Source organism: Daucus carota, chromosome 5, assembly GCF_001625215.2.
Source record: "Daucus carota subsp. sativus chromosome 5, DH1 v3.0, whole genome shotgun sequence".
Lineage (NCBI taxonomy): Eukaryota > Viridiplantae > Streptophyta > Magnoliopsida > Apiales > Apiaceae > Daucus > Daucus carota.
In genome coordinates, this window is record NC_030385.2 from 37860124 (window position 1) to 37875673 (window position 15550).

Below are 15550 nucleotides of genomic sequence, written 5' to 3' on the forward strand. Positions count from 1 at the left end.
TGGTGGAATATGAAGTAATGAAGGGGGTTTGGTCAAAAGGGAGAATTAGTGGTGGAGCCTTTGAAAAAGAAAGGAATTAAGTAGTTTGCAAAAAACATGCAGTTTGTTTAAATGAGATGAAAAGAAAGGAAGAACAACTGCAGGTAAGCGTGTATTTTAAGGAGAGATTGGTCCTATTGTCAGTTCTGTTGCATAATATTCCGGCATAAACGGTCACGTTTTATAAAGATCAGTTTTAGCGTGAAAACACGAGAGAAGTAAAGAAGTGTTCTCGTCTGAGGTCGAGGAATGTGACATAATATTGCTTGGCCTACCCGTTTGTAACTTTTGTTTGCCACCATGATTCAGCTGAAGAATCAGAGTTGGCTTTGTGAAGATGTTTGTTACTTTCTCGTGTAATTTGTTTGATAGTGTGAGAAAGAAATTGAGTAGGAATAGAGATGTGGGGTGAATACAAAGGGAACCAACAGTCAGTCGTTGCCTTTATTTACCCGTCTTTGATACTTTGACAAAGAAGTTTCTGTCTCTTGATACTCCTCTGTTTTCTCAGAATATGGGAAATTATTTTGACCATAAAGAACATACGGTCCCTCTTTCTTTTGGTTTTCTGTAGCTTTACGTCTTTACTATTGTTGCTTTCATTGTTGATAATTAGGGGTGTTCTACCGCAATTCTTTTTGTTTTTAATGTTGTTGGATTGCTCGGAATATAATGTTTGTAAGAAATGCGGATGATTCAACCAAATTGTACCACGAACCACATAAGGACCATGAATTATCAAGTCAGATATTATGTTATACGATACTACGAGTCATATTCACGTACCACGAACCATCTTAGTAATTTAAATTATATTCATGCTGCGAAATTTCCTATGTTCCGAAAAATTGCAGTTTAGCTTCAAGGGAAAGGAGCCTCTACAATCTCTGCAATTTTTGAGTTTTAAGCCTGACACATCATAAACGCCTCGTCCCCCAGTGTTATGTTATAGTATGATCACTACCCAGGTTTCGCTTGTTCGCCATTTGGTTGCTTAAGTTTAAAGCAATTGCTCTATAGCAGTTGCAGGTATTCAGTGCTCTTAAAATTGCAGAACTGTTGTCCTATCTTACAATCATGTCTTGTTACACAGGCTCGATCAGGTTTAGGAGATGACCTTCGCTTGGATCTTCCACCCCTGTTCGTTAAGTTTGAGTCCATCTCATATGCCTCGACCTCTGAAAAATAATATTCTTAGAATCATGTGATCATTGTTTCTTATTCATCAGAATTCTCTACACATATGAGGCATTCTACACTGGTAACCTCAGCAGTATGGGGTGATCACTAGTTATTTACTTCTACACGTTTCTCCATAATTAAATTCTTCTAGTATATTTTCTACCAGGGACGCTCACGGGTTAATGAACCGAGTAGCGGAGCTTTCTTATTGAACAAAATATGTGATCGGGGTCGAACTAGTATCGAACACTAACAAGCTGAGCCTAGCTCAAACTTGTACTGCTTGTAAGTTGTTAATGATACAATTTAATCCGATTAAAAGAAATCCATATCGAGCACGGTTGGATAGCTCAGTGGTTAAGAGCTTATCCTCTGTCGTCCCAGGTCCTGGTTCGACCCTGGCTCACCTCGAGAATATCTTAGAACAGATACTCATTTGTAAGGCTATAAGCCATATTTGTCAAAAAAAAAAAAAAGAAATCCATATCCATTTACCCAACTAAATATCAATTTTCACCTAAAAATCAAACACAAATGTCAATAAAATATTAAAATATAATATGAAGGATTCATGAATAGAAATATTTGGACTATAATTTTAAACTCAAATATTTAATACATTAAAAAGTTAGAATACATGTCACACAGAGCAGTGGCGGACCCAGCAATTTTTCTTAGTGGGTTCCTTGTTTTACCTTATTAATATAAATAATAAATATTTATTTAAATATTAATATTTAAATTTTTGATATTAATATTAAATGTTAATTTAAAAAACACCGGAAACTAAAAAGTATATATTTAGACAAATATCTTAATAAATACAAGATTTTAAATTATTTCGAATACCAATCGCCCAATAGTTAATAAGAAATCTGAATTATTGAGGTAAATTATGAGTTTGATAAATATTTTAGTGGGTTCCTGCTAAATTTTAAATTAATTTTTAACCGAAATTTACTTTATAATTACACTTCGGCGGGAAGTTGAGTGGGTGCCCGGGAACCCATAGCCAAGGCTATGGGTCCGCCCCTGACACAGAGAGCCGCACTTGCTGCTAGTTGCTCGGCTCGCACTCATTTTCTTGACGAAAATTGAGTTCAACCTTGAGTATTAAAAATGGACCTAGCGTAAACCAGTCGAGCTCGAGTTTGTTTGAAACAACCCGGCTCCTCGATGTGGGACTGGTGACCTCCTCGTTAGGCTGAAACGGATAGCCCATAGGCCCAGATCGAACCTCTCTAGCCATTGTGGGATAATACCGACGGATAGCCCATAGGCCCAGATCGAACCTCTCTAGCCATTGTGGGATAATACCGGCTAGCTTCGTGTCCCCGCCTCCGGCAACTTGACGAATCAAGCTTTCGAGAGCCTGCTCTAAATACCATATGAAACAACTCGGGTCAAATCCGAGTCTTTTTCGAAAATCGGGTCAAGTCCCAAACTCTGAATCCGAAAATAAGCCGAAATAAACTGGCCCAACTGCAACAACTTGGGTAATCCACAAGCCCACCACAGGCCCCCAAAAGATCATGATTTGTTGGTGCAATTACTAGTAGTACTTATGAACTGAACTAAAGTTCACACACTCCTCGATGTGGGACTGGGGTGTTACATCGTTCACCATAATTTGGTTCATAAATAACCTTCTTTCTGGCTAATAATAGTAGTATTAGTCTATGGAACAAGACGCTATCTCACGGCGTGAGATTCAGAGCAAGGCAGGCAGTCCAATATGATTTTTACCATGAGTCTGACTTTTTTATATCTACAGTAAGATAAGAAGAAAAGTAGTGCTAGGTGCACATAACCGTGTACATAAAACTTGTACATAATGACGTGGCAATTGAGGTGGAGAGTTTTAATTGGGGTGATTGATGTGAATATAGGGGCCCAATCCAATTAAAACTTCCCACATGTCATTATGTACACAATTTTATATACAATTATGTGCACCAACCATTTTCCTAAGAAGAATCTTCCGCAATCAGCAATGGTGAATCCGTGAGAACTCAGATTGTTTCATACACTGATATTACTTTGCGTGAACTATCACTATTAATATTTGCCTTCTTATTACTCCCTCCATCCCTATTTATCTGTCCACTTTGGAAGTAAAAATTTGTCCCTGTTTATCTGTCCATTTATACTTTCAAAACTAATTTAATGATAGTTTTTCAAATATATCTCCATAATTTCAATTTTCAAGGCTTGACTTATTTAAAACTTGGTTGAATTCATGTTTTCAAGACATAAAATAGGGGTATTCCACCATTTTCAAGATATTAATTAGAGGTATTTAATGAAAAAGTTCATACAATCAATTATTTCTTGGTATGGGTTTTTTTTTTCCAAAATGCACAGATAAAAAGGGACGGAGGGAGTATAATGAGACTTAGTCGATCGCCACTTTTCGATGCCCAGAATTTCATATAAACATTTTTTCTGAGATCTTCTACTAGACTCGACAGAAGTATTAACCAAGCAATCCTGCCAGATATCCTATACTCCCTCCGTTTCAATTTACATGTCCACTTTCAAGAAATTTTTTTGTTTCAAATTACTTGTCCACTTCAACTTTTAATGCACAATCATATTTCCAAAGTCATTTCTACTCCACATATCTCTTATTCATATTTCCAAGATCAATCTCACTCCACATATTTTGATCATTTAATGCAATTAATTTGTGAACAATCACTTTTCTTAAACTGTGATTTTTTTTAAGTGGACATCTAATTTGAAATGGAGGGAGTATCTTTCTTTGCCAACTATTATTTAACCTTGCTCGTTTATTTATGAAAGGTGTACTATAGTTTGGCTTTTATTTTAAACATATGTTCAGCAATTTGTGGCAAACATCGTCTCTGTGCAAAGTTCTAAAACTTATGGCAAGGGTTGTCTCCGTATATTTATCATTACATGTGCTCGGTGTTGCAGCTAGTAACTGATTGTTTTCAGAAATTAATGTGGCTACAAGTGAGATCTAGTATGTTTGTGTGAGTAGCTCCATACTCGCTTTAGTGGGTGTATTCGATTGAGATTTTAATGGATTGTTTTTAGTCTATGGATTTTAATGGATTGTATGAGATTTTGATTTTGTACGGATTCTTGATAAAATATCGCAGAGTTGATAGGATTTAAGTACAATGCTTCAAAATCCCATTGATTTTGATGAGATTTCAAAAAACTTAAAATACACTGAAGAATGTCACAAAATCCATCATTTTATTAAATGCAAAAAAATCCATCAACATTTGAATACCATCAGATTTTAATGGATTTAAAACAATACCAATTGAATACCATCGGATTTTAAAGCATAATTTAAAATCCCAATTGAATACCACCAGATTTTGTAGCATAATTTAAAATCCCAATCGAATACCCTAAGATTTTAATGGATTTCAAACAATCCCAATCGAATACCCTCGGATTTCATGAATGCAAAAAAATGCTTTAAAATCCCAATCCAATACACCCCTCTTAGATTGAGGCTTTGATGCAAAATTACGAATGCAAGTAAAACTCTGCACCGAACTCCACACTTACAAGCATGTTGCGGGGAGAGGAGCTTGGGTAGGCCTACATAAGTCAGCGGCTCAGCCGTGATGTTTTTATAATGCCCTCCGAATCTACGTACTTGAGATTTTTGTGTTGGAGGCAATGCCACTAGGATTTCTTGGAGGCTTTCCAGACATTTATTCTTGACCTGATCAGCAGGGAATAACGAATTACCTCTACAATTCCGGGACCTTTAGATGTTAACAATTGCTTAAGCTAATTGGAACCTCTTATGAATGACTCCATCTTAAGAGACTACTGAAACCATGAACTCATTGGAATTAGTCATGTGAAAGATATGAAAACAGAACCGCAGGAGCTGCCAAGAACAGAACCCCAGACACGTTCAACTCCTCTCAGTGATTGAAAAGTTCACTTCACTTGGGCAGCCTATACTCTCATACCTGGAAGATGGCTATACGAAACTAGCAGAAGGCTACTCTAAACGATCGTCTATAATACAATTAGTATGCTCGTTCGTCTAAAGTCTGAATCATTCACCTTTACAAAAAAGAAAATTTCGCAGACTCTAATTTGCTCCATCCATCAGAATCCATTCACTCGCGCCAGAAAGTTTCATATAATGTTTTCTGTGTAAGTGCGCGGCGAAAAGACATCACCGTATCATATACTTCTAAGTTGCTCCATCCATTCACAAAGTCAGCATATAATTCTCTTCTTCAATTGTGGAACCAGGAACTTTTTGTATTATAATTTGCAGAGACGGAAATTTACAGAATCAATATCTTTACAGAATTTAGCTTTAAATTCGGAAACACTGATCCCTAATTCTCCTGAATAACCTCAAGTGGAGAAAATTATATCATTTTATTAAGAACACATAGCGGTAATATACACAGCAAATCCAGACATTCAACAATCTGGAATGGTGAAAAAATGATACTTTAACTTTCTAGTTACCAAACAAACTTCATAAATCCTTTGCAAACTTGTCATTTTTAGCCCATCAATCATTCGAATTGTCTTCTTAGTACACTGGATTCGGATTTTACTTCTACGGTGAAATTCAACAATGTTCTTAGTCGAATAATTTTATCACGAAACGTATTGCATGAACTCCGCATCATTTTCAAGTCCAGCCATAGTCTCGGGGGCCAAAACAACCTCAAGATCAACACTCCCATCCCCTTCCCTCCCTGGAAATGCCGAAATTTTACCATCGAATTTATTCGCCTTTCCGCTGCGAACGGCTAACGGCTTTCCCCACCCGAAATCGTTATTATACATCGGAAATCTCGGAGAGCTCCCCATAGTGATCATTGCGCCATCAAAGTTCCCGAGAGGAAATAGTCTGGGATTTTTTTCCCAATCGCCCACACAGCGCCGCACCGTAGCGTTATCATGGGCCACCACATTTTGATGCAGCAGATCAGCGCTCCAGCCCAGATCATTTGACAACAGATCCCCTGTTAATGCAACAGTTGGGATACTCTGGATTAAATTTCCGAAGTAAAGGGGGTCCACTTTCGGTTCTAATCGATGGCGGCAATTAACCGCCATTCGAAACGTGGTCGTTTTCGTGTCGGGTAATTTTCGTGCTCGTGTCACGGCTCTCCATAGCTGAGCCGATAACGACTGAAAAGACGAAATCTGATCAGTCGGCTTGACGGCTCCATTGGCTTGTAACAAACTCTCCAAAACAGACGTTATCTTCCCGTTAACGGTTATCCAGCTGTCATTACTTTGTTTCCCGAATAACTCGGATCCGTTGAGATCCGAGTTCAATTCGGGCTTTTTAAACAGCATATTTGCCCGAAACTTCATTTTCAAAATAGCTTCTCTGCTAAAATGAAAGATCTTCTCTCTCAACGGCTCATCACCGGAGAATGTCGCCGCCGGCCCATTTTCCGGCAACGGAAGCGGCACCGGAGAGTTGAACACACTGTCCCGGCGAAACTCCGGCGAATTCGAAATCACCTTCGCGCCTTTCGTGAACTCCGCGAACGTGTTGAAGAAGTTCCAGAATGAAGTCCCGTCAACGACGGCGTGGTTGACCGTACATCCAATAAACACGCCGTCATTGAGCTCGGTAACTTGTACCGCGGCTATAGGCTTATAATGCCCCGCATAACTAAGCGTTTTATCAAACGCAAAGAATTCCTTGAAACAAGGATGAATATCGATAAACGGAGTTAAAATCCCGTTTATCGATATTCCCGATGCACAGGCGTGCACAAATTCCACGCCAGCATCGTTGCACAGAATGTGCACGTGGCCGTTCTCATCAGTAATGAGACGGCCAGCCAAAGCGGGAAAGTAAGTAAGAGTCTTCGAAAGAGAATTTTTAAGTAAAGTGACCAGTGTTTCGGACGTAACCGAAGGTTGCGAAAGCAACACGCCTTTTTGTATGTACTGACAAGAGAGCATGGGCAAGTCCGAGACGGATAGTTTGAGAGACTTGATGGAGGATTTTTTGTGGGGAATTACAGTGGATTTGGAGATGAGATTAACAGAAGAAGAAGGCATTGTTGTGTGTGTGGTTTTAGAGTGTTTTTGATCGAGTGGTGTGTGTGGGAGTTGAGTAAGAAAAGAGGGGAGAAGTGGAAGATATTTATAGTTGAAAATGGGAGGGGTTGATTCATGCACTTGGAAGTTGAATTGCATGGGTGGTGGTTATGGTTAGTATAGTACTGTATGCAAGTACTCACTATTCATATTCTTCTCTTCAATTATTTATTTTGGTTGGTTTGTGTCTACTTGATCATGCATCCTTTCAGCTACTGCCTTCTTTCTTAACTAGAGTAGTTTCATATTTTTAGAAAACTTTTTAATTGGTCGGAGCTGGGTGGCTGAGGTACTCAGCATTTGGGAAGTGATATGCAGTCAGATTTTGGTATAAGTAATATCATCATTTGCTGAAAATTCAGTTATGATCCTAGATTAAGATTTAGGATCATTTGTTAAAATAGTTGCTCGAAATGTGATAATATTTTTTTCCCTAACAAGTTAAGATCTATTTTTCTGGTCTGTACAAGCATTTTTAGTCTTGTGTTTATAAATAAAATATTTATTATCTTTCCCTTTGTTAAGAAAGGGAGTATAATGAATATTCAGTTACCTCCTTTTCCACGATATTTTTGCCTTTATTAAATTTGAATTCATTATTATAATAACAGAGAACAAAGATAATAATCATTGTTATAGTGATAGTATAATATTTTCTTCTGCTAAAAGCTTGATTCTACCTTTTTTAACGCGTTTGTATAAAAAAATTAGAAGCACCTATAGAAGGTGAATATCTTATAAAATAATCCAGAACTCTGTATAAAAAAACTAGAAGCACCTATGGAAGGTGAATATCTTATAAAATAATCCAGAACTCTATATATGTGTTAATATTCTCTTAAAATAAAATTGAAATTGCTCCAAATATCATTCCTTTTATTTTTTTGTCATGCTCCAAATTAATATCATTCTAATAACACAAAATGCAATAAGTAATATATCTTAACTTGTGGACGGTTAATATAGTAACAGAGAACAAAGATAGAAATATTTGTTAGAATAATCATATAATATAATACTTTAAAAACAAAGACTCTGTATATGATAATATTGTTAAAATTCTCCAAATGCCATTCTAATAACACAAAATGCAAGAAGTAATATCTTAACTTGTGGACGGTTACCAAATATTTGTGAAATTCGTATTATAATATGGTCCTTAATTAAATCACAGCTTTTTTATACTCAATTAAATCACTGCTTGTTGATACTGTCGTAGCGAAATTTGTAATATCTTACCATACAAGTTGAATTGAGCGTGGAGAAAGAAACATATAAGACAAAAGAAGGAGAAACTGGGACGAAATTGTTAGGACCGACTGCGAAAGAAACTGACCAGCTTCTTGGCTGCTGGCTTTGCTCCGCGGAAATTGAAACACTAGTGTGAGTTTTATAAAACGCGCTTCAATTCCACTCTCTGCATTTTCTGGGATATACCCAATTTTCATGCATCCGCAATTTTGTCCCATAAGTTAATTTACCTTTAAGTGCCTGTTTGGCAGGAGGGAGTTCCGACTTTTTCTTATAAGCAGTTGGCTTATACTACTTTTCTTAATAATCTGCGTAAAAAGTCTAAAATATTTATAAGAAGTCATAAATGCTAACTTTGTTTCATGATTCCAAACAGTTTAATCACGTATCGGTCTTTAATTTACTTTCCACTTTTTGACGTCCACAGAAAGTAAAAAGCACTTCTTTTAACTTTATCTAAATAGTCTCCAACTTTAGCAAAAGATGAAATCACATATCTCTGTAAATTTATCTTCCAATTGCAAAGTTATCTTTAGCGAATATATTGATTTGTTGATGTCTTGTTCATTTAGAACAAATGTCATTGTGGCTTTTAGTTTTATACCTGAATTAAATCGTTTTCATATGTATTTCTTTTCAAATTTTTGGAATGAAAATATTGATATTTAACTTTATATTCAAAAAATTGAAAATAATATATAAAAATCATACTTTTTATATCTCTTTATATAAAATAAAAATGTCACTTATATAAATAAAGGAAATACTATTTAGCTTAAATATTCACAAAATTATTATTTAAAAATTGGGAAAATGACTGTATAGGTTTAGTAACGTGGTAGATTTTCCAAACTAAAAATACTCCCTCCATTTCTTTTTTCTTTTCCTGTTTGTCATGTCGGTACTGTTCATAACATGAGATAAATTATTAATTTACATCTAATCTATAAAACTAAATATAGTCATGAGTGATCTTGTTAGATTCGTATTCACGAGTACTTTAATACAGTGAATTTTTTATATTTAATGCTACTAAGAAATGAAAGATATTAACGATTAAAAGTATGTGTCGGTAAACGTGAAAAATACAAACAGAAAAAGTATTTAGAGAGGGAGGGAGTATTTGGACTATGATAAATGTGTCATTCAGGATAAAATGATTGAAAGTATGTCATGACAATGAACACATGAAAACCGGTTACCAACCCTAGGAAAATCACAGACCTCAGACGATAAACAAAACCTTGGAGTTTGTGCTGAGGCAGTTATAATTATATGTTGTCGGCTGATATACAGGGAGTAGGGGAGAGCATGGGCCGGTTCGGCTCGGTTTCGGGATAAAACCGGAACCGCAACCATATATCCTCGGTTTTTAAAATCGAAAACCGCAACCGCCGGTTCGGATTCGGTTTCGGTTTCGGTTTAAAAAACCTCGGTTCGGTTATAAGCGGCTCGGTTTCGGTTACAAAACCGACAACTATAAAATTAAAAAATAATATACAAACAAGACAAATTTATGCGCATAATCCAAAGATAAAAATTCGAGCAGACACTTGCATTTTCATCACTGAACATATGAGATGTAGATTGATCTGCAGCAACACTGGCACTAGTAGCAGAATAAACCCCCTACTGAAATTAAATGGATAGAAGTAACTTCTCAGGTTATATAGTAATTTTTTTTTATCTTGCTGCCTGCAGCTCTTAGGATTATAGTTCTACGCATGTCTCTTAACCTTCTTTCTATATTCAAGTTTGGCATGTTAAAAGCATTACATAATGCAAAATCACACTGCATATACATAAATGGAACTAAAATAACTATACGCCATCACAAATAACATTATATATTATATATTTATTAATATATAATATATTTATGATATACATTATATATTTATTAATATATTATATATAATATTTATTATTTAATTATTATTTTAATAATCGGTTCGGTTCGGTTTTTATCGGTTCGGTTGGAAGGTATAACCGGAACCCAACCATTTAAATCGGATCGGTTTTTAGTTTTTCGGTTTCGGTTTCGGTTCGGTTATTTTCGGATCGGTTTTTTCCGGTTTTCCCCGGTTTCGGTTCGGTTTCGGTTTTTTGCTCAGCCCTAACAGGGAGTACTTGAAAGTAGGAAACTTCGATGTATCAACAGATAATCTTAAAATTTTAAAATAACTTTAGTATTGTAAATTTGATCACATATTTGTATTTACAAATAACTTTTCAGAACAAAAACCTTTATTATACACTGATAATAGGCTTAAAGACAGAAGATGTGTGTTAGAAGATAAAACAACCTTTTATGAAAGCTTTTTTTATTGGGAAAAAATTAATAATAATATTTTTCAATTTAAATTAATCATGTAAAATTCAACTAAAGATGAGAAAAAATTAATTCCGATGGTCCATATTTTACGACTTTACGTATTATATCGAGACACAGTAGCATGATATGGTATAGCTAGGTGAGTAATTTAGTATATATATACAGTTGTCCGCCTTTTCTTGGTTTAACCTGTATTTTCACGGTCTTGATTTGATTTGGAAAAAAAATACTTTCATCTAAATTTATAATATATATAATGAGAAAAGTTTTAGACTACTATTTCATCGGAGACCTTGGAGTCCACTTATATTTTGCAATAAAAACACTAGAATATTTATTATTTTGCGAAGTACATTCTATAAATATCACTAATTCTTTGAAAATGTTGAAAATTATTTATGCTAAACAAGCTGAACATGTGTGTTCAACAAGATCAACAAATGTTCTGCACACTAAACATGGTTTTGTAAAATAATATGATTTTTACTGTTTTATTTGTCAAATGTATAAAATTTGCAAGATTGTTAATAAAATAATGATCTTTGTAGAACATGATTCAAAAAATAATAAATTTTGCAATGTTTTTATAGAGTATTTAGCTGCAGTGGTCTCCAAGTCTCCTGGTCTGTATAAAAGTTATCCCTATATATAATTGTGTTTAAAATATTAATTTTAATATTAGTAATGTAAAAATACGTGAAAAATAAAGAAAGACAACGAGGAGTATATATGAAACAAGTATATGACCCGCCAAGCCTGGAAACCTGCAAGAATCATTTCTATTGTGTCATGAGGCACATGCTTATCATAGGATTTAGTAACTGCAACTATAACATGTGAGTTTGTGAGTGTGGAACAGAGACTCGCTGAATGTGACACGTACAATCGAGGTAGCTTATTCCTAACTTTATTCATTCGTTATACATCTAGATTTCGAAAGCAGAATATATTTAATATTAAAAATTATTTCCTTGTTAATATTGAGAATTTATTAACTCATCTTCTATACTCCAAAATTTACTTTTTCAAAGGGATCCGCGTTTAAATAATACTTTACATGTGATTTTCTCAAAAATGATTTTTCATTTCTTAGAAAAATAATGATTTTTCATTTCTTAGAAAAATTACCTTCTTAACTAAATATTTTTTGACAAATTCACAAATTTTCATGACTGTCGACAAAAATCACTTTCTGAAATTTGAATTTGAAAAATTCAATTGGTGATCAAATTTTTTCACGAGAATTTATTTCTTTTTCGCCCAAATATTTCTTCCAAAAATTATTTAAGAACTGTATAATCTAAAATTCAAATTATTTTATAAAATAAACTGAGCTACGGAATAGGGGTGTAAACAAACCAAACTATTCGTGAGCTACTCGAGTTCGGCTCGGAAAATATTCGAATTTGATTTGGTAATAATCGAGCCGAGCTCGAGCTATTTGGATGTTTTACCGAGCCGAACTCGAGTTTCAAATTACTCGGCTCGTAAGGTTCGCGAGCCTTATCGAGCCTCTATTAATTTTTAATTTTTTATTATAAATATATTTTTACAAATATAATTAATATTTTATTTATAATTTATATATTTAATTGAATCGAACTTGAGTCGAACCAATCATATTTCGAGTTTCTGTCAATATTTGGTGACTCGATTCGAGCTTTCGAGCCGAACTCGAGCCTATCGAACTATTTACGAGCCGAGTTTCGAACTTGAAATTATAGGCTCGGTCGAACTCGAACTCGAGCTCGAGCCCCGAACTTTTCAGTCGAGCTCGAGCCGAACCTGGCAGTGTTCAACTCGTCTCGGCTCGTTTACACCCCTACTACGGAGCCACCCTATTGGCCAAGCGAGTGGGATGGATATATTGGATACTCCATAGGTGGTGTTTGTCTGGGCTTTTAAGCCATCTTTGGATTTATTGGTCTAGAACATTTATTTGTATTGTTTGTATAAAAAATAGGAAAGACTTATAAAAAATTTAGGAATGCTAGTTTTTATTTCACGACTTCTACTTATTTCTCAAACGCTTTACTCATTTATAAGTCTTAACTTGCTTCTCGCTTTTACTTCATTTCTTTACTTTAACCAAGAAACACTTATTTTAAACTCAGTCAAACGGCCATCACAATCTGAAGCACACAGGCAATAATAATTAGAAATTTTGAGCGTTATTTTCTCCTCTTTATCTGTTTATGGTCCCTTCCACCAAGTGATAGAAATCTAGAAGAAAACATGTGTAATTTGGTGATATTATAATCACACAAATTGGGAAAGTCAAAAATATCCTTAGATTTTTATTGTTGATAGTGGACTGAAAGTGACCATAATCATATCTACAAACAACAAATAGTAGATATGTAGAAGCACAGTTGGCTCACTTTAGAACTTTCATTTTTGGTCATCATCTTTTGGTTGCTACTATGAAACTTCAATTACATCATTTTTCCTCGAGGTTGTATATATATTTTTCTCAAATATTGTTTTACAACATCATTTTCAACGTGCTTCAAACTTGGATAAACAACTTGCCACAACACGTTAAAACTTGCGCCAGTAATTTTATCAACCGGTATGTCCTCATATTTAGTTGTTTATATTATTATTATTATTATTATTATTATTATTATTATTATTATTATTATTATTATTATTATTATTATTATTTGTCATTATCTAGGGTATTATGTAACTATTGTAGCATATCAAAAGAATGAAAAATCTCTGAGTGTTACAACTTAATTGGTAAATATTTCAGTTACACGAGATGTTTACAGCTGTATTTTTTAGTTTCAGGCTGTGTTGTTCTAGAATTTCATAAACATTTTCTAATCTAAAATTCCAGTTTATTTCAAATATTTAAAATCGAAAAAATAACATAATCTGGTGGGTCATTCTTCTAATCGGGTGCAAGGAGACGTCCTTATATTCTACGTATGATGTTATAACGTGTTTTTTTTGACTGAGAGTCATGGTACGTACTTTACTCTTACAAGTGAGTTTTCAGGAGAAATTTGGAGCTTGTTTCCATGGGCAGATGTGCTTTAAGCTTTAGCACAAAGCGATTATGGGGCTGTTTGGCAACGGCTTAAAAGCCCAGAGTTATAAGTTAGAAGCACTTATTCATATTGGTTGTGTAAAAAGTCGAGAAATACTCATAAAAAGCGCCTAATTTTTGTTTCATGACTTTTATTTTTTCCCAAACACTTTAATCAATATACTTATATAAAGGAGAAGCGAGGGGCGTGTAGGTGGCGCCTCTCACATCACTCCGTTCTATTTTTCTAATTTTCTGGAATTTTTGGATGTAAAATATCAAAAAATTAGAACTACCTTTTTTAGTTTCGGGTATATTGGAAGCAAGTTTTAGAATCTGATTTTATTTCAGATTATTTATGGAATATAGTAGTCTGTGTATGTGGCGCCTCTCACATCGCTCCGTTCTATTTTTCTAATTTTCTGGAATTTTTGGATGTAAAATATCAAAAATTAGAACTACCTTTTTTAATTTCGGGTATATTGGAAGCAAGTTTCAGAATCTGATTTTATTTCAGATTATTTATGGAATATAGTAGTCTGAAAGTTTTAATCTTTAGAATCTGATTTTATTTCAGATTATTTATGGAATATAGTAGTCTGTGTATGTGGCGCCTCTCACATCGCTCCGTTCTATTTTTCTAATTTTCTGGAATTTTTGGATGTAAAATATCAAAAATTAGAAATACCTTTTTTAATTTCGGGTATATTGGAAGCAAGTTTCAGAATCTGATTTTATTTCAGATTATTTATGGAATATAGTAGTCTGAAAGTTTTAATCTGATTTTGTTTCAGATTATTTAATTATGGGAAAGAGTAGCACACAAGTCTCTCTGCACCTATAAATACCCCTATAGATTGTAGGTTTTGGATCATCTAAACACAACTTCCTCTCTCTCAATACTAGAACTCTACCTCTCTCTGGTGATAAAAAAATAAAGGTTGTTGCAAGCAAAAATAGTTATAGATCGCTACGTGGGAGTCGACAAATTGAAACAATGGAAAAGAATATAGTCTTGACATGATATTGATGATTGATTTCAATAAATCAACTATTAGTGATGTATGTTTGTGGTTATTCTTTTATAATATTTGTTTTGTTCATCGGACATGTTTGTTGTTGTTAATTTTTATATGATTTACTTTGTATACAAGAAAATATGGTGGAGAAGCGAGGGGCGTGTAGGTGACGCCTCTCACATCGCTCCGTTCAAATTTTTTTAATTCCTGGAATTTTTGGATAAAAATATTAAAAATTAGAACTATCTTTTTCAATTTTCGGGTATATTAGAAGCAAGTTTCAGGATTTGATTTTGTTTCAGATTATTTACGGAATATAGTAGCTTGAAAATTTTAATCTGATTTTGTTTCATATTATTTAATTATGGGAGATGGTAAGGTTTTGGATCATCTAAACACAACCTCCTCACTCTCAATACTACAACCCCACGGATTTAAGTTAGATGTTTTTGTGCACAATCAATCCAAAAAAATTGGCGGAAGGTGACAATGTAAGAACATGATTACTTTTAAAAAAAAAACACAAATAAAATTAAGATTCGTCGTGCTTCAAATTGTTAATTACCTGTATAAATTTATTTTCATTATATCACCATG

The 15550-nt window shown here is 34.3% G+C and overlaps 1 protein-coding gene across 1 annotated transcript; it reads right to left on the reverse strand.

Moving 5' to 3' along the window:
• Positions 1 to 5594: 5594 nt before the first annotated feature.
• LOC108224050 (protein ENHANCED PSEUDOMONAS SUSCEPTIBILITY 1) lies at positions 5595 to 7342 on the reverse strand. The gene has a single exon (XM_017398596.2). The coding sequence runs from the start codon at positions 7270 to 7272 to the stop codon at positions 5842 to 5844; it is 1431 nt and encodes a 476-aa protein (XP_017254085.1). The 5' UTR covers positions 7273 to 7342; the 3' UTR covers positions 5595 to 5841.
• Between the last annotated feature and the right edge of the window lie 8208 nt (positions 7343 to 15550).